Source organism: Hoplias malabaricus, chromosome X2, assembly GCF_029633855.1.
Source record: "Hoplias malabaricus isolate fHopMal1 chromosome X2, fHopMal1.hap1, whole genome shotgun sequence".
Lineage (NCBI taxonomy): Eukaryota > Metazoa > Chordata > Actinopteri > Characiformes > Erythrinidae > Hoplias > Hoplias malabaricus.
The window spans coordinates 26,598,675-26,619,200 of NC_089819.1; the positions used below are offsets into that span (position 1 = coordinate 26,598,675).

Sequence of the window (20,526 nt, forward strand, 5' to 3'; positions counted from 1 at the left end):
AAGACAGGACAGGTGACATGACACTAGACTGGAACGGAGACGGGACTGGAGACTGGACAGGGGATTGGAAGGGAAACTGGACCGGAGACAAGACCGGTGACTGGACATTGGACGGATACGGGAACTGGACGTGAGACAAGACAGAGGGTTGAAACGGGGACTGGACAGGACTAACAGGGGACTGGACAGGAGACAAGACAGAGGGTTGAAACGGGGACTGGACAGGAATTTGAAACAGAGACTGGACAGGGCTGACAGGGGACTGGACATGAGGCAGGACAGGAGACTGGACTGGACTTGGTAGGGGAACAGGGACCAAGACGTTTACGGGGACAGACATGAATACAGTAACAGGTACAGGGACAGAGACAAAGGCTGACACGGGTACTGGGACAAGGACAGAGACGGGAACCATGACAGGGACAGACAAGGGAACCAAAATAACAGGGCGGTGCCCAGGACTGGCTAATGTCTGTGTGGCAGTCTGAGGAACCAGCCTGGGCACAGTTCTGGGGATCGGCCCTGAAGTCCTTCGGGCCGACCTACGGACATGGACAGGAGAGGCCGTAGCCACAGTCACGGGGACAGGAGAGGCCGTAGCCACAGTCACGGGGACAGGAGAGGCCGTAGCCACAGTCACGGGGACAGGAGAGGCCGTAGCCACAGTCACGGGGACAGGAGCGGCGGGCGCCGCTGTAGTCACGGACACAGGAGCGGCGGGCGCCGCCGCCGTCACGGACACAGGAGCGGCGGGTGCTGCCATCACGGGGACTGGAGCGGCGGGTGCCGCCATCACCGACACTGGAGCGGCGGGTGCCGCCATCACCGACACAGGAAGCCCCGCAGCAACGTCCACGGGGGCAGGGGAACCTGCGACGTCCTCCTCGGAGGCAGGGGAACCTGCGACGTCGTCCTCGGAGGCAGGGGAACCTGCGACGTCGTCCTCGGAGGCAGGGGAACCTGCGACGTCGTCCTCGGAGGCAGGAGAGGCGCGCGTCGCGCTCATGAAGACAGGGGTTTGTGCTGCTCGCCGGGCTCGCGCTGGAGCTGTAAAGGGTTTAGGGGGTTTCACAGGCGCACCCATTAGATCACCTCGAGGTGCGCCCCTGTTAGCCTCAGACCTCAGAGGTACGGAGGTGAGGCTAACAGCCCCTACCCTTAACGCCCCCCCAAAAATTTCCCCGGACCTGAGGGGGTAATCCTCCAGCGAGGGGGGAACTCCAGCACGCTTCTTCCGCCGGCTCCTTCGACTCCCGCTGGCGCAACTACTCGATTCACGAGTCGACTCCTCAGGTTTAGGAATCGGAATAGCACCAGGCAGGAGCTGGAGCCGGCAACTCCCGCTGTAGCAGTCCTTCTGTCCATAATTCGGCTCCTCTGAAGTCCTAGAGGCTACCATTGCACGAATTATGGACGCTTGGACTTCTCCTAGTCTCCGAGAGTAACTGTCTGTGCTAGCTGCGTCCTGGTGGTCGTACATTCTGTCAGGAGCGAGGGGCGGATTGAGGGAGGCGGACGCACTCGCTAAAACACAGCTTTTTAATAAAGAAGAATAACAAAACAAAGATACATTAACATAACGAAAACAAACAGGGAGCTAACCAGGCTAAACTAAACAAGGGGAGCTAAACAGGGCAAACGGGACTGACAGACTAAAGAGAAAACGAAGGAACGAGAGAGGAAAAGAAACTACGACACGAAACAACGACTAGGGAAACAAACACGGAGAAACTGTGGAGACAGACGGACAGACTCGAAAACACGACCGACTAGACATGAGAAAAGTGAAATGAGAAATGAGAAATGTACGACCAACAGGACGTGACACAAGAGGGCTTAAATACAGACACAAACGAGACACCTGGACAGATAACGAGGACGGGTTAACACATGACAGACGAGGAGGCGGGACAAAGGCGGAGACTAGAATATAAACAAAACATAGCCATGTGCGAATAAAGCACATGGCGGGGACAACAGACTGACAGGACGAAGGCGTGACAGGTACATGGCCCAGACTAAGGGATGAGTTTACTATAGTTAAAAGAGGATCGATAATAGCTGGTAGTACTTCTTTGAGCAACTTTGTGGGAATTGCATCAACTGTGCAAGTTGTACAGTTTGCGGAGGCAAACCCCCCCACACCCCCTGATTCTGTTCTTCCTACTGCACCAGATCACCAGCTTCACTGCAGCAAACAGGAAGTTTAGAAGGACGACTTCCTCCTTTAGAACAGTGTATTTAGGTCCATAAATTAACAGATTTAAAAACCCAAGGATTTTCAAGCTCCAGTTTTTGACAGTATTTAAGACTTGACCTAGAGGAAGAAAAAGCATGGAACACAGTCTCAGGAACCCCCCCCCCCCACTGAAGGGACTAAAGGATCAAGCCGTGTACAATCCTCCACTGGACGTCTCCCATTCTCTCTTCAATGGGTTTTTGTACAGGGCCCACCAGCTACCTTTCTGGGACGAGTCTGAAGCCAAAACCTCAGTCCATTTAGTTTCCTGTAAGTCTTTCAGAGTCAGTTTCTTCACGCAGGCGCAGTCTAGTGACTGTTTGTTAAGGAAGCTAAAATACCCAAGATTTTCCACAGCTGCCTTCCCAGTCTTCCTGTTCCAGCCTGACCACCAGCTCTGGAAAAACAATAGGTCCACTCCGATAGTCCTCCACAAGCGTTGTTCCCAGAAAATCGAGAACTGAGGCTGACAGGTCGCACCTCAGGTGATCAAACACCTGAGAAGCCAGACGTACCGACCTGAAACCCGCCCTATTTGCAAGCTGTTCTGCAGTCTTCCAGTCCATGCCTCTCCTCAGATGGCAGATCTTACTTATGCCAGCTTCTAGGAGACTCTCTCTGTTATCGTTCTGGAGACCCGAGACATGGTCTGGAGGGAGGGGTTTGAAAAAGAGAGGGTCTTCAAAAATCCAGGTCAACAGAGATAGTTCTTTCCTTGATAAGGACAAGAGCCGCCATGCCTCCATCACTGAACAATAGAACGGAGTCAGGGCTCCAAGATCCACAGTCTCCAGCGAAAGACAGAACCAGTGTCTGTCCAGCCCCATGCAACCGGCTGCCCGGAGGAGGGTGCAGGCCATGTCCATCCAGCTGTGGCTCTTGAATGAACATCGATTATTCCTTGTCCACCTTCCTTTCCATTGGTGGATTCAACACAGTGAGCTTGTGCCATAGAGTTGATGCAATGAGGTTATTGACTATCAGAACTCGACCCCTATAGGATAACTGGGGGAGCAACCAAGACCATTTAGACAATCGTGCATGAGCTTTCTCCAATAAACCTTCCCAGTTCTTCGCCTTGATGTTGTTTGTCCCTAACCATTGTAACCACTGTATGCTGCCTGGAACTGGTGGTGGAAAAACACCCCTAGCTCTGGTACCACACCATATGGCCTCTGTCTTCCCCCAATTCAGCCACGCAGAAGAGGCTTATTATGTCTTTATTATTTTGAATTATGACTGTGATGTCATCTGCATAAGCTGAAAATGCAATGAAACTGTTCTCAAACCGCAGTCCAAGTAATTTTTTCCTCAAAAGACAGAAAAGGGGTTCAACAGCAATGGAATATAATTGTCCTGAGGGTTGACTGATGTCTGATGCCTCTTCTGACAGGGACTGGTAGACTTAACCCCCCACCCACCTTGATCATGCAGGAAGCATCAGTATACAGCAGCCTCACCCATGAGAGAAAAACATCCCCAAACCCAAAATGTTTCATGATGTTGAACAAATATTCATGATCTACGCGGTCAAAAGCTTTTTCTTGGTTGAGTGACAATAGACTGAACTCTGTACCAGACAGTTCTGCAAAGTCCAGCAAGTCTCTGATCAAGAATAGATTGTCATATATGGACCTTGTGAGTACACAGTAGGATTGATCCGTGTGTATGAGTTTATCTAAAACACTTTTTAGTCTGTTAGCAATGCAGCGGCACAGGATTTTATAGTCAGTGCATAGAAGTGACACAGTCCTCCAGTTTTTGAGAAGGCAGAGGTCCCCTTTCTTGGGGATGAGAGAGAGAGCACAGCGCACTGGCAGCTCACTGGAAGTCTTTTAGCTTCGAAACTCACTTGCAAAACACTGAACAGGTCCTCTCCTATCACTCCCCAAAAAGCCTTGAAGAAGCTCACTGGCAGCCCGATGATCCCCGGCACTCGTCCAGATGTGAGCTGACTGACTGCCTCTGTGACCTCCTCAAAGGTCAAATTGGTGTCCAGTGCCTGACTCTGCTCTTGATCTAACTGAGCAAGGCCTGTGGACAGCTCTTCTTGACACGACACATCCACACCTTCAGCTGCAAACAGGTTGGTGTAGAACTCCACAGCTAGTCGTCTCAGTTCCACAGGGTCCGTGGTGACGGAGCCATCAGGCTTTCGTAATGTCACCAGCGACTGATGTTCAGCAGAAGACCGCTCCAGATTAAAAAAGAAGACGGTGAGAGCATCCATATATTTAGATCTCAATAGAGCACCTTTTGCCCTCTCGTGTCAAATAACACCTTGTTCCTTCCGCTTAACAGCCAAGTCCATCTGAAGACTGGCAATGTTCTGGGTAACCTGAGGTCATGTATCCATACAGTGTCCCGTTCTAAAATCTGGACTGAACTTCTCAGTTTAGTTGTGGAGTAAGATGTATAATCTAAACAGAAACTCTTAATCTGGGATGCCACCTTTCTGAACATGGGAGTTAAGAGAAAAGTCCACGGTGCATAGATGGTGGTCAGAGAGAGCAGATGGAAAAATACGTGACTGACTCACTCTAGATCTGACTCCATATGAGCCATAGTCTGTCCAGCTCTGTTTCAGAGACTCCCCCTGCATTGACTTTCACCCATGTGTACTATGCTGCAGATCGGGGGTGTGGCACGTTTCTATCTGTAGTGAAATTCAAGGTACTGTTCCAGTCTCCACCCATCACAACAGTGTCGCCAGAAGAGAGAGACTGCAGAGTCTGCTTTAATTTGGAGAAAACTCCACTCTGTCTGGCCCTCTGTTTGGGGCAAACACGTTTATGAAAATAAAATTCTGTTCACAACCTCTTGCACTGATCATGAGCATACGTCCTGGCTCTATCTCCCTCTTAGACAGCACTGCAGCTCTCAGAGAGGGGGCGAAGAGGACAGCCACACCTGAGCTAGAACTGGCACCAAGACTGGTACCACACCTGAGCCAAGACTGGTACCAAACCTGAACTAAGACTGGTACCACACCTGAGCTAAGACTGGTACCACACCTGAGCTAAGACTGGCACCAAGACTGGTACCACACCTGAGCCAAGACAGGTACCACACCTGAGCCAAGACTGGTAGCACACCTGAGCTAAGACTGGTAGCACACCTCAACTAAGACAGGTACCATTCCTGAGGAAGTAATCCTCCTTCCACCACAGTCCATAATCTGCTGCTACAGCATCAGTGCTATGGGTCTCATGTAAAAAACACACATTCAACTGCTTAAGGCTAAAGAGCTCAGCAAACAGGGGCTGATTGGTTCTGTCTCTAAACCCATTAACATTTAGTGTTCCCACCCTGAGAAAACCCATGAGTTCAGAAAAGAGTGGAAGAAAGCAGTGTAGAAAAAAGCAGGAGCAGACAGAAAGAGCTCTCTCTCTGTGCACTTTGGTTAAACCTGTGTATGGTCAGAGGCTCGGGAATGAGACCTAACAGGCTTCGCCTTTCGGATCGTGGTCACATGTTTCCTTAGACGGAATCGCTTCTGCCGCGAGAGAACCTTGTGACCCACACTCTTCTGTGCCTTTAACACTGAACACATGGACTTCGATCACCTCCACAGGTCTGCCTTGGGTCTCATCTAAAAACGAGTTAATCTGGTGTACTGTGTACACACTTTCACTGCTGAACTGACTGCCACCAACATCCAACACCACCTGCTCCATCCCTTCCTCTACAGACACAGCTGAAACTGACTGAGAATCTCATCCAACTACAGACTCCCCAGCTACCACACACTAACCTCCCGATTATCTCCATTAACCTCCCCACTGTCTCCACCCCACCGCCTCCACTAACCTCCCCTCTGCCTCCTCTAACCTCCTCACCACCTCATCTAACCACCCCATCGTCTCCACTAACTTCCCCACCGCCTCATGTAACCACCCCATTGTCCCACTAACCTCCCCACCATCTCCACTAACCTCCTCATCGTCTCCACTAGCTTCCCCACCGTCTCCACTAACCTCCCCACCACCTCATCTAACCACCCCATCGTCTCCACTAACTTCCCCACCGCCTCATCTAACCACCCCATCGTCTCCACTAACCTCCCCACCACCTCCACTAACCTCCCCATTGTCTCCACTAACCTACCCACCGTCTCCACTAACCTCCCCATCGTCTCCACTAACTTCCCCTCTGCATCCACTAACCTCCCCATCGTCTCCACTAACTTCCCCTCTGCATCCACTAACCTCCCCATTGTCTCCACTAACTTCCCCTCTGCCTCCACTAACCTCCCCACCGTCTCCACTAAACTCTCCAATTAAAACATTTGAGATTATTGGTGCACCACGTAGGAATTCACCCTGTGAGAGACGTGGAAAGACACCTCCAGTGTTCTCTGTGGGTTATTTAAAACCTGAACACTTGACACCTGAAGGACAGGACGTGTTTAAGCGCCGTATGTTTACAACCCAGTGGAATCATGGGTATCCCACTGAGGTTTCCAAACCGGCCGAGGTCTTTGGTGACTGGTTCTCGGGAGAAAAGGCAGGACATTTGAAACCTTTACTCTCGTAGCAGGTGTAAAAAGTGGAGACACCGGCACAAAAGTCTCCAACACCTAGATACCACTCTCCACGAGCTCATTAACAACCGTTCCTCTTGCAGAAACACAACAATGGCTTTATTCATCCCATGTGAAACAGTAAAGAATATAGAATTTCTATCTTTCTCTGTTTCTGTCTCTCTCCCTCACAAACACACACACACACACTAGTCATTTTCAGTGGCCTATAGCAGTAGTTTTGTGGGTTAATGGAGAACAGAGCCTCTGTTGCTGCTACTCTGGGCTCAGCACTGCAGAAACTTCACTATGTAACTTCTGGAGGAGGGTAAGGCATCCAGCTCCTACCCGGAACTCTTTATGTGGGCAGCCAGTTTAGACCTGAGTTCTCCTTCTAAGAGCATGCCGCCCCCTGCAGGACGATGGTGAATTGTTTCCAGAGGATTTATAATCGAATGAGTTCAGAGATTTATGGCTCTCCTCGGAAACCTGTCATCCCTCAGGGCACCGGAGCAGGTCGTTAGAGAAGAGCGATGAGGGACGAGTGACAAACACAGAGAGAGAGAGAGAGAGAGAGAGAGAGAGAGAGAGAGGGAGAGAGAGGTCTGAGACTAAATGATGAAAGAGAGCAAGGCCACTGCTCCATTTCATCATATTCTCCCTGACACATACCTGATCACTCTCTAACTACAGCTCACAGAGAGAGAGAGAGAGAGAGAGAGAGAGAGAGAGGGAGATGGAGATGGGAGAGGGAGAGGGAAAGAGAAAGAGATAAACAAAGAGAGAAAATGATCAGAGAAAGACAGTAGAAAGAGGTTGAGGTTAGGAGAGAGAGAGAAATAAGGAAAGTGTGAAAGAACAGAAAGAAAAATTAGAAATAGGCTGAAAAAATGAAAAATTGTGAGAAAGATTAGAAAAAGAGAAATAGAGAGATCAGACGTGATTGAGGGAGAGGGAGAGAGAGAGAGAGATGGATGATGTCCTCTGTCCTGTCTCTCAGTGTGGAATTGTGGGATTGTGATTCAGGAGGTAAATAAATAAATAAAGGGAGTGTTTCCCCTCTAGCTCCGTGCTGTCAGCGGCGTTTCCGGAAGATTCTGGGTCGTTACTGAAAACGGATGGACCTATCTTCCGACGTGATCAATCCCAGAATGCCTGGTGTTTCTCTCGGGGCAGGCTCGCTAAGTGAGCGGTATTTCTCCGTCTGAACACTTAGCGCTCGACAGAACCGACTATTAAACACTGCCTCTACTCGCCCATCTGACACGGAACACTGACTGGAGCAGTTCTAGATACATGTTCCTGGCATGGTTCTGGATAATTGTCTCACACTCACTCTTCCACATATACGTAGCATAACAAGGGGCCTTTTCTTTCCTGTTCTGTGGTAACTCACTTAACCTTTTACCAAGCAGAAGGGTTGCCACAGGGGGGCGCTAACAGCAGGTTTTGTGTGTCTCAGCTAACGCTGCTCGTGGGGTGTATAATTCAGCTGGGTAAATTATGTCCACTGCGATTGTGACGATGTTCTCTCATTTCTTTATGTTCCGTATTCGTATCTTTTAAGGTGGAGCGGTGTGTGTGAGTAAGAAGTGACTGTATATTTTAAGGTGGAGCGGTGTGTGTGAGTAAGAAGTGACTGTATCTTTAAAGGTGGAGCGGTGTGTGTGAGTAAGAAGCGACTGTATATTTTAAGGTGGAGCGGTGTGTGTGAGTAAGAAGCGACTGTATCTTTTAAGGTGGAGCGGTGTGTGTGAGTAAGAAGCGACTGTATCTTTTAATGTGGAGCGGTGTGTGTGAGTAAAAAGCGACTGTATCTTTTAAGGTGGAGCGGTGTGTGTGAGTAAGAAGCGACTGTATCTTTTAATGTGGAGCGGTGTGTGTGAGTAAGAAGCGACTGTATCTTTTAAGGTGCAGCGGTGTGTGTGAGTAAGAAGCGACTGTATCTTTTAATGTGGAGCGGTGTGTGTGAGTAAGAATCGACTGTATCTTTTAATGTGGAGCGGTGTGTGTGAGTAAAAAGCAACTGTATCTTTTAAGGTGGAGCGGTGTGTGTAAGAAGCGACTGTATCTTTTAATGTGGAGCGGTGTGTGTGAGTAAGAAGCGACTGTATCTTTTAATGTGGAGCGGTGTGTGTGAGTAAAAAGCAACTGTATCTTTTAAGGTGGAGCGGTGTGTGAGTAAGAAGCGACTGTATCTTTTAAGGTGGAGCGGTGTGTGTGAGTAAGAAGCGACTGTATCTTTTAATGTGCAGCGGTGTGTGTGAGTAAAAAGCAACTGTATCTTTTAAGGTGGAGCGGTGTGTGTGAGTAAGAAGCGACTGTATCTTTTAAGGTGGAGCGATGTGTGTGAGTAAGAAGCAACTGTATATTTTAAGGTAGAGCGGGGTGTGTGAGTAAGAAGCGACTGTATCTTTTAAGGTGGAGCGGTGTGTGTGAGTAAGAAGCGACTATCTTTTAAGGTGGAGCGGGGTGTGTGAGTAAGAAGCGACTGTATATTTTAATGTGGAGCAATGTGTGTGAGTAAGAAGCGACTGTAACTTGTTGGTGTCTGAAGTGTAAATTGTGTGTAAGTGTTTATTCACTGTTTGAATTCCCACAGAAACTCATGTGTAACTCATGTGTAGTTTTGTAGCACTTTCGCTCTGTGTTTACTTTCATGCAGTTAGCGCTCTCCTGAATTTAGAGTCAGTTCCATCTTAAGTAATGTAACTGTAACAGCAAAAAGTTGATGTGCAGTGGTGAAAGAGCTAACAGAGGAATCCATTTGTGTCTTTTGGGGCTTTGAGCTCACTACAGAAGGCACACTTTTTTGAAAATATCCAGACACATACACACACTTCTTGCTTCCTGATGACATCATTTGTTAGGAAGCTGTGCTTTAAGGTCAAGGTCTGCCACAGACAGAGAGTTATGAGTGTTAAGGTCACGCTTTCACTCGTGTACACAATTAGTCCTGCTAACACAGAGCTGTCACACACGCACACACACACACACAGCAGACATGTTTGAAGTCTCCTCCTTTAGTTTTACCACTGGAGCTCTGAGGCAGTGCAGCTAACACTTAATGGAAGAATACATTAGCACCAATTAGCACGGCGCTAACTGTGTGTCCAAATCCTCACACACCCACTCTGAGAGGGAACTGAGACTGCAGCACTGAATCATGGGAAAATATTCAAATGATCTCTCCAGTTCCACCATCATTCCGTCCAGTTTGTGTCAGTACTGACCACTGCACACCAGGAGACCGACCAAAACATTATAACCACCACAGTGTGGCCCTCAGATCCTTACATTAACTTCAGGAACTGACCCTTCACTCACTGCCTGCTGCATAACCTCCTCTGGACAGGGGGCACTGTGACCAGATCATCAGTGTTACTCCCTTCACCCAGCAGCGGGTTTAATCTCTGTCACTGCAGTGGAGAAGTGAAAACACCTAAAGACATTTTGCCATAAAAGTTTCAGCCACCACGTGAAAAACGCTTAATTAAATATAGATTTAATTAAATTAGGCTTTAATTAAAGGGAATGGCAGTGCTGCGAAGAATGTGTGGCAATGTCAGGTGTCACCGTGTGAAAGTAACACTCGGAAAATACGTCATGAGTGATAATAAGTTTTACGTTTCTGAAAAAAATGTGCTTTAACACCTCTAAAGTGAAGTTATTAAATATAATGCAGTAAACTATACAACTTCCAAGTGCCTGTGCTTTAGGTTGTGTGTGTTTGGTGTGTTCTCCCTGTGTCTTCGTGGGTTTCCTCCGTGTGACTGTCTGTGAGGAGTGTGGTGTGTTCTCCCTGTGTCTGCGTGGGTTTCCTCCGGGTGACTGTCTGTGAGGAGTGTGGTGTGTTCTCCCTGTGTCTGCGTGGGTTTCCTCCGGGTGACTGTCTGTGAGGAGTGACCACCACAGGGGAAAACAGAGCAGTGTGATCCAGGGAAAACAGAGCAGTGTGATTCTTCATGTTCTGTGTAATACACTTATATTAAAGTTAATTATCTTTAATATTCACCTTCAGTATCAGGTGTTTTATGTTTTAAAAATAACAGACTGCACCTTTAATTTGAGACTGAATCTTTTAGCTGGCCGTGATCTTTTGTCTGAGCTTGTTCCTGGTAGAAGTGTGTGGTGATGAACGAGTGTAATTCTACTGTGTTTGTGTGTGTGTGTATGTGTGTGTAAAAGAATGTGTGTCAGTGCTGTAACTAGCGCTAGCCGCTAATGAACGCAGAGAAACGTTTGTTTTGAGCAGATGGCTGCAGCGCTAGTCTCTCTCGCTTTGTAGTGACTTTAAAAACCTCCACACACACACACACGTCTCTGAAATCACTTCATTAGCATTCATAACAATTTGCAAAACATGTTTCTACTTTCAAGGCTAATAGCGAACACAGGAATCAAAGCGAGTGTGTGTGTGTGTGTGTGTGTGTGTGCGTGCGCGGCTGAGAGGAAATGACTTACAGCTGAATTAATTCAGAACGCTAATGATACAAATCCTTACATTAGCGTCTGGTACTGTATTAATATTAATGATCTCCGCGGTTCCTCAGCTCTGCGTTAAAATGATATCACTTCAGAAGCCGGGAATCGTTGTTTTTTTAATAAGATATAAATCATAAAGTCAAATTAAAACTTGTGTTTTTGTAAGAAAATACTAAAATTGATAGCACAGTTGCTAATGGCTAGCTGTAGATCAGTTAGTACAATTAAATTAAGTGAATTAATCCCTAAATAAAAAATAAAAAAAACACCCACAAACAAAGAGACACAGGGCTGTGTCCGGAACATGACGGTGTCTTATGTAATAAAATAAAAATATATTTTTTTCATTCTGCAGAGTTCTGTTCACACTCACAGTTCCACCTTAAATGTAGCTGTAACCTCAGGCACCAGAATGTAATCGCTTCACTATTTAAGGTGGAAGTGTAAATTTACAGCTAACTGCCGAGACCTGTTTTCTGCTCGTTCTGAAGTAAAGGCCTTAATCCACTTTGAAGTCCAAACTGAAGCAAATACAGGTGAATGAATGAGTGAATGAGTGAATGGATGATGTTTTGGTGATGCATGGCTGTGACGAACAGGTGTAACTGTGATGATCTCAGAGGTGTTTATCATTTCAGTTAACAGACAGGAGGAGGGCTAGAAGTGCCCAGTGGAATTGTGGGAAGCCACAGCACAGGTGACAGGTGGCCTTCCTAGTGTGTGTGTGTGTGTGTGAGAGAGAGAGAGAGAGAGAAAGAGTTGTGATCATTTTTAAACATGCAAGTGTCTAGAGAGAGAGAGAGGGACTGAGCTGATTGAGTGCATTTCTCAGCTGTTCTCTGTCAGGTCCTGTACCCTGTTACCAGTTCCCTGGCCTGTCCTCCCTGTCTCTAGGGGGCGGGGCATATGGGAGGGGGCGTAGCCTTTAGGGCTGGGATTGTTCCCCGTAATTTGCTGTTAAGAGTCCTGAGCTGGAACAGTTTCACCTCTATTAACCCCCTGAGGGAGAGGAGGAGTGTGTGTGTGTGTGAGAGAGAGAGAGAGAGGGAGAGAATGTGTGTGTGAGGGAGAGGAGAGAATGTGTGTGTGAGAGAGAGGAGAGAATGTGTGTGAGAGAGAGGGAGAGTGTGTGTGAGAGAGAGAAAGAGGGAGTGAGAAATGGAGAGAAACAAAAGAAGGGGATGAATGGAGAAAAGAGAAGGAGAAATGTGGGAAGGAAAGGGTGGAGGATGGAGGGGTTAAACGTGTGAAGTGTCTCTCCCTGAGAAAGGTAGAGGTAGGGGATGAAGTAGGTGCTGTGAGGATTTGATGGCATTCAATGTGTGTGTGTGTGTGTGTGTGGGGGGGGGGGGGGGGGGGGGGCTCAGGCTCATGTGCAGCTGCTCCAGAGTCCAGCATCGTAACTCGACCCCCACCGTGGGCTCCGTCTCTGTGGGAAAATCCTTGCAGTGAGTTCCGCTGCAGTCGTCTTCATTTGCATAAAGATCGGAGCGGGGGTCCAGGGGGAGGCGAGGGAGGCTCTGAGACGCGTCGAGAGCGCTTGTCCACTTAATGCGACCACATATTGCGACGGCTGATGAATTAAACATCAGATAAAAGCTTTAATGGATTCTCAGGGACTCGTCAAAATAAAAGCGGTCTGATCTGCTGCAGGGGGAGGGGGGAGGGCTGCAAATCCATCAGTTCCTACATTTGCCCCAGCACTGCGTTATCTCCCTCCTCCAGTAAATACCCCCTCTATAACCCCACAGTAGATACCCTCCCCAGTAAATACCACCTCTATAACCCTCCCCAGTAAATACCCCCTTTATAACACCACCAGTAATTACCCCCTCTATAACCCCCCCAGTAAATACCCCCTCTATAACCCCAAGTAAATACCCCCTTTATAACCCCCCAGTAAGTAAACCCCTACCCCAGTAAATACCCCCCCAGTAAATACCCCCTCTATAACCCCCTAGTAAATACCCCCTCTATAACCCCCCAGTAAACACCCCCCTAGTAAACCCCTCCCCCAGTAAATACCCCCTCTATAACCCCCCAGTAAATACCCCCTCTATAACCCCCCCAGTAAATACCCCATCTATAACCCCCTAGTATATAACCTGTCTATAACCCCCCAGTAAATACCCCTTCTATAACCCCCCAGTAAACACCCCCCTAGTAAACCCCTACCCCAGTAAATACCCCCTCTATAACCCCCCAGTAAATACCCCATCTATAACCCCCTAGTATATAACCTGTCTATAACCCCCCAGTAAACACCCTATCTATAAACCCCCCAGTAAATACCCCCTCTATAACCCCCCAGTAAATACCCCCTCTATAACCCGCCTAGTAAATAACCCCCTATATAACCCGTCTAGTAAATACCCCCTATATAACCCCCTAGTAAATACCCCCTCTATAACCCCCCCCAGTAACCCCCCCCCCCCAGGAAATACCCGCTCTATAACACCTCCCCCAGTAAATACCCTCTCTATATTCCCCCTTAAGTCTCCTCCCACTCTCTGTTGATTTATCTCTTCTCCATCATTTCTTACAATATTCCTGGTGGTTTCTCTCTCTCTCTCTCTCAGGGGGGTTAATAGAGGTGAAACTATTCCAGCTTGTGACTTTTTCAATGAGAAATTAAGGGAGAGGTCCCAGTCCAAAAGGCCACGCCCCTTCTCCCATTTGCCCCACCTTATGTCCGTCTGCCGCTCCATTTACAGAGAGGAAGGTGAGCCCATGGACCTTTGGGTGATCAGTACAGGACCTGAGAGTGAACAGCAGTCCATTAGGGGTGTCACTCTACTGGACTTTTGCTAGATACTGTTTTTTTTTGGTGACTTAAGAATCATGTGCAGCTGCTACAGAGCTTCTTTCTATAATCACAGACAGAATTCTGTTAGCATGTGTAACAATGGCAGCAAGCTCTGTCTGTAGTTTTGTTATTCATGCATTGTCTGTAACTCTTGCGGTTGTGGGTCCGGAACCGACCCAGAATCACTGAGAGCAAGGCGGGAACACACCATGGAGGGGGTGCCAGTCCTTCACAGGGCGACACACACTCACACATTCACTCACACATTCACACCTACGGACACTTTTGAGTCTCCAATCCACCTACCAATGTGTGTTTTTGGACTGTGGGGGGAAACCGGAGCACCCAGAGGAAACCCACGCAGACACAGGGAGAACACACCACACTCCTCACAGACAGTCACCCGGAGGAAACCCACACAGACACAGAGAGAACACACCACACTCCTCACAGACAGTCACCCGGAGGAAACCCACGCAGACACAGGGAGAACACACCACACTCCTAACTGACAGTCACCCGGAGGAAACCCACGCAGACACAGGGAGAACACACCACACTCCTCACAGACAGTCACCCGGAGGAAACCCACGCAGACACAGGGAGAACACACCACACTCCTCACAGACAGTCACCCGGAGGAAACCCACGCAGACACAGGGAGAACACACCACACTCCTCACAGACAGTCACCCGGAGGAAACCCACGCAGACACAGGGAGAACACACCACACTCCTCACAGACAGTCACCCGGAGGAAACCCACGCAGACACAGGGAGAACACACCACACTCCTCACAGACAGTCACCCGGAGGAAACCCACACAGACACAGGGAGAACACACCACACTCCTCACAGACAGTCACCCAGAGGAAACCCACGCAGACACAGGGAGAACACACCACACTCCTCACAGACAGTCACCCGGAGGAAACCCACGCAGACACAGGGAGAACACACCACACTCCTCACAGACAGTCACCCGGAGGAAACCCACGCAGACACAGGGAGAACACACCACACTCCTCACAGACAGTCACCTGGAGGAAACCCACGCAGACACAGGGAGAACACACCACACTCCTCACAGACAGGACGGCGGCTGGTGTTTACTTCCCTTGCCGTTTCAGCGCAGTGGAGTCCAGTCTTTGTGGTTTTGTCACAATCTAAATGATTTTTGCTCAGAGAGAACAGCGAAAAAGACGGGAGTTGTGCTTGCAGTGCTTCATGGGATGGTGATGAGGAACGGTTTAATACCACCTTAATTTCGGCCAGATTAAGGTATCGCAGTTCATCACCACCTCCGCAAATACAAGCTAAACCTCACAGACACAGAGAAGAACCCAGATATAAACAGGACCCAGAAACGCCGCCTTCTCTGGGCCCCAGCTCATTTCAGACGCACTGAGGGGCAGTGGAGCAGGTGTTAGTGCACAGGGTGTTGGGGACTGTCACATCTGTGAAGGCACCGTTAATGCTGAAGGATACATACAGGGTTTGGAGCGATACACTGCCGTTCAGACAACGTCTTTTTCGGGGAAGTCCTTGTTTATTTCAGTGAGACGAGGCCAGTCCACATTCCACATGGACTACAACAACACGGCTCCTTAAAAGATTCTGGGAGCTAAACTCGTCCAGACCCATCCCCCACTAAAAGCACAAACGCTAACGGAGCCCCGAGCCGTGGAGCAGAATCAGAACTGTTCATTTTCAGAACGACAGCGACTGGTCTCCTCAGTTCCCAAATGCTCACAGAGTGCTGTCAAAGAGGAGCTGAGGAACACAGTGGGAAACACCACACTGTCATTGCTTTTTTTAGAGTGAGTTGGCGTCAAATAAAAAATCGGAAAAAATTACCCAAATGTATGATACTAATGATGTTTTAAATGTTGTATTTGCATTGCTTTTGCTTAATATTCTTTAAATGATTTACAGCTGTTTGTGTTTGATGTTTGTTTGCGGTGTCTGTCAGTGTTCTGCTGTGCTCCGTTATCGTGTGGTCAGTCCTCACTCGGATTGTTGATTTTTTTTTTTTGCGTGAAGCATTTGTAAACATTTTTATTTTTAATCTGTCAACACCGACGAGAGGTAAACAGAGCAATCAGCAACGGCTTCTTCAGACGCACACACACACACACACACACACTACTATTTACATCTATTTAAACTCTACAGACACACAGCCATCCAACACACAAACACACACACACTCTCTCTCTGGGAGATAGCGGGACTGATTAGCTTGTCAGAGGAAGTCTGGCTGCTGTCAACTGGAGGAATCCACTCAGACTTGATTAGCCACCTGCAGCTCCTCAGCTAGTGCTCAGACAGCTCTCGCACATAAACATTCACACAATGCTCCATCAACGTTCAGATAAAAACATTCACACAACGTTCCATCAGTGTTCAAGTAGAAACATTCACACAATGTTCCATCAACATTCAGATATAAATATTCACAAACATTTCAATTGCTCTTTCGATATAAACATTCACATAATGTGTAATCACTGTTCAAATATAAATGTTCACACAGCGTTCCTTCAATGTTCATAAATGTTCAGATATAAACATTTACCCAACATTCAGTCAACATTCAGATATAAACATTCACAAAGTCAACTTTAAAATATAAATATCCACACAACATTTAATCATTCTTCAGAAATAAACATTTGCACAATGTTCAACCAAAGCTCAAACAACATCCAACCACTGTTAATTTAGCTGTTAACATTCAGCAGATATTTACAAAACCTTAGGGTTTAAACATTGCCTTATTAAGCTATAAACCTTAGCGAGTATTTAACAAAAACGTTATTTTACATTCAGCCAATGTTCATCCATGAACTTTCAGCCAGGAATCAGTTAAAATGAGTCTGTGTTTAACTACAAACATTCAGCCAATGTTCAGCTAACATTCAGCTAAAACATGGAATGAACTCTCTGAGGGTGGTCAGTCCTGTCGATGTTCCTCTGACTATCGTGTGTGTGTGTTTGTATGTAGTGTGTATAATGTGTGTGTGTGTTTGTTTGTATGTAGTGTGTATAATGTGTGTGTGTTTGTTTGTATATAGTGTATATAATGTGTGTGTGTGTTTGTATATAGTGTGTATGTGCGTGACTGTGTGTGTGTGTGTGTGTGTGTGTGCTTCTGTGTGTGTGTCCAGGTGGTCCAGGACCTGTCAGTTTCACTGATTGAACCTTTAATTTGTCGTTCGCCAGAGGCTGTAATTGATATTTAACAGAAAGGTTAATTGTAGCAGTGATCTGTTTAAATTAGAGCAGAGATCTGGAGACTAGGGCCAGGACCCTGACAACCACACGGGACACACACACAAACACATACACACTTGCACACACACACACACACACACACTCTCACTCACACATGCACATACACAGACACACACCCACACACAAACACAACACTCACACATACACATACACACACTCACATACACACACACTCACGCACACGCACATACACAGACACACACCCACACACAAACACTCACACACACTCATACTTACTCACACATACACACACACCCACACACAAACACTCACACACACTCATACTTACTCACACATACACACACACACACACACAAACACTCACACACACTCATACTTACTCACACATACACACACACACACACACATACACTCGCACACACACACATACACTCGCACACACACACAAACACTCACACACACTCATACTCACTCACACATACACACACACACACACACACAAACACACACTCATATACAGACATACACACACACTCATATACACCCACTCAAACACTCACACACAAACACACACACCCACACACACTCATACTCACACACATCCACGCAAATACACAGACACACACTCATACTCACACACACATACACACAGACTTACACATACACACACAAACACACACACACACACACACACATACAAAATAACTGGTGAAAGTCCATTCTCCCGTTTTTCCCCTCAGTGTGAGGCTGTGGGGGCTTGTTCCAGAGGGGGGCGCTGTGCAGTGCTCCACATCAGAGACCGAGCCCTAGTTTAAAATTCAGGGTCAGGACAAACACAGGAGACAATTCACACCTTTCATCCCCGACTCTGCTTTCTCCTACACTGACCCCTAGTGGCCTGGCTGTATCTGACATTCTGTACTGCCCCTGTTCTAACATGGCCTCCCTGTGGGGACCCGCTCTGTGGAGAATAAACGGTTCATTCATGAGCTCAGTGAAAATAATCACCTTTAAAATGTGGCCTCATGGCTCTCATGGTGTCTTTTTAGTGGTAGACTGCACCTTTAAAGTGTGTAAATGTAAATGTGATGTTTACAGTGAAGTCTGTGACCCTTCGTCTGTCTTTGTTTTGTTCGTCCAGTTTAAAAGTGTCCTGGTCCCAGGCGGGAGGACTGTCCCGGGTCTGAACTTTCTGGATCTGAACTCTGCCAATCACAGCAGCTCGAAGGACCGCCTCAGTGAGGTAATGACAGACACACCCACTCTAGTGATGTCACAGCAAGGCAGCCAATCACAAACAACTGTATAGAACCATTATCCACTCTTCACTGTCCACTGTCCGTGGTCATTCTAGTGTAGAGTTTAACGTCCAGTGTAGAGTGTACTATCAAATGTACAGTTTAAAGCCAGATTTAAGGTAGACAGTGTAGAGTGTAGTGTCAAATGTACAGTTTAATGTCAGATTTAAGGTGGACAGTGTAGAGTGTAATGTCAAATGTACAGTTTAAAGCCAGATTTAAGGTGGATAATGTAGAGAGTAATGTCAAATGTACAGTTTAATGTCAGATTTAAGGTGGACAGTATAGAGTGTAATGTCTAATTTACAGTTTAAAGTCAGATTTAAGGTGGACAGTGTAGAGTGTAGTGTCAAATGTACAGTTTAATGTCAGAATTAAGGTGGACAGTGTAGAGTGTAGTATCAAATGTACAAATTAAAGCCAGATTTAAGGTGGACAGTGTAGAGTGTAGTGTCAAATGTACAGTTTAATGTCAGAATTAAGGTGGACAGTGTAGAGTGTAGTATCAAATGTACAATTTAAAGCCAGATTTAAGGTGGACAGTATAAATTGTACATTTTAAAACCAGATTTAAGGTGGATTGTGCACAGTGTAAAGCTTAATGTTAATTGGGTTAACGTTGATGGTTGTTGATGAAGTGTAAACTTCAGTGTATTATTTAGAAAATTTTCATAAAAAATAAGTGTGTGAATGTGTATGTAGTGTTTGTGTGTACTGTGTATGTTGTGTGGGTGTGTGTGTGTGCGTGTGTGTATGTGTATGTGTGTGTGTGTGTGTGTGTATGGTGTGTCTGTGTATGGTGTATGTGTGTGTGTATATGTTTGTGTGTGTGTGTGTGCGCGTGCGTATGGTGTGTGTGTGTGTGTGTGCGCGCGTGAGTATGGTGTGTGTGTGAGTATGTGCGTGCGTATGGTGTCTGTGTGTGTGTATGTTCGTGCGTATGGTGTGTGTGTGTGTGTGTGTGTAATTCCCTGGTGGCTCATTTTTAATGAATTCTGTAAACGCTTCTGTAACTCACGCCTGTCAAATGCAGGAGAGAGGGAGAGAGAGAACGAGGGATGACGGAGAGAAAAATGTGATGAAATAAAGTATGTGATTTTAATGAAGAGATTTAATGCGCCATTTCTTATGGAAATTAAACGATCAGCGACCTTTCGTTCCTTCTCTCTCTCTGTATCTCTTCTTCTCTCTGTCTCTCTCTCACCTTCTCTCTCTCTCCTTCTGTCTCTCCCCCTCTCTCTCACTCTCTCCTTCTCTCTCTTTCTCAGAGAGAAGGAAAAGGCTGGTTTTCTTCCTTTTTGAAGAGGGAACCTGGCGACAGTCAGAGACAGGCAGAGAGCGAGAGGGAGAGAGGGAGGGAGGGAGGGAGGAGGAGAGAGGGAGGGATGGAGGGACGGAGGGAGGGCTGGAGGCTGATAAAAGCGTGATGCGAGCTGACAGCTCTGACAGGGAGAAACGACAGAAGCAGGCGGAGGAGTGCAGGCTGACAGCGTTCGATACGCTGCTACTCTCTAATCTCCTGCCAAATAAACACCGCACTCCTCCTTTATATCTGTCCATCTCTCACACAGAGAGGGGGAGAGGGAGGGGGAGGGAGTGAGACAGACAGACAGAGGGGGAGAGAGAGAGCAAAAGAGAGAGAGAGACTTCATCAACGATGATACTGATTTAATTCAAAACAAGAAACAGGAACAGAGAAGGAGAGAGAGAGAGAAACTAAGAGATACCGTAGAGAAAGAGGAGATGGAGAGAAAACATTATGAGACGGAGACATTATGAGAATGTGTAAAGGTGAATGAGGATGAGAGAAAGGAAGAGAGAGAGAGAGAGAGAGGGGGGGGGAGAGAGAGACAGAAAAAAAAAGAGAGAGAGAGAGAGAGAGAGAGAGAGAGAGAGAGAGAGAGAGAGAGAGAAACT

At 47.2% G+C, this 20,526-nt stretch overlaps 1 protein-coding gene across 2 annotated transcripts in view; it reads left to right on the top strand.

The window, feature by feature from the left end:
- LOC136676388 (fibrosin-1-like protein) overlaps window positions 1-20,526 on the top strand; it is a 283,573-nt gene that overhangs the window by 176,694 nt on the left and 86,353 nt on the right. For both annotated transcript variants that reach the window (XM_066653363.1, XM_066653364.1), the window contains exon 3: window positions 18,453-18,554. In XM_066653363.1, the coding sequence (XP_066509460.1) occupies window positions 18,453-18,554 (102 nt within the window). The remainder of the gene's footprint in view (window positions 1-18,452; window positions 18,555-20,526) is intronic.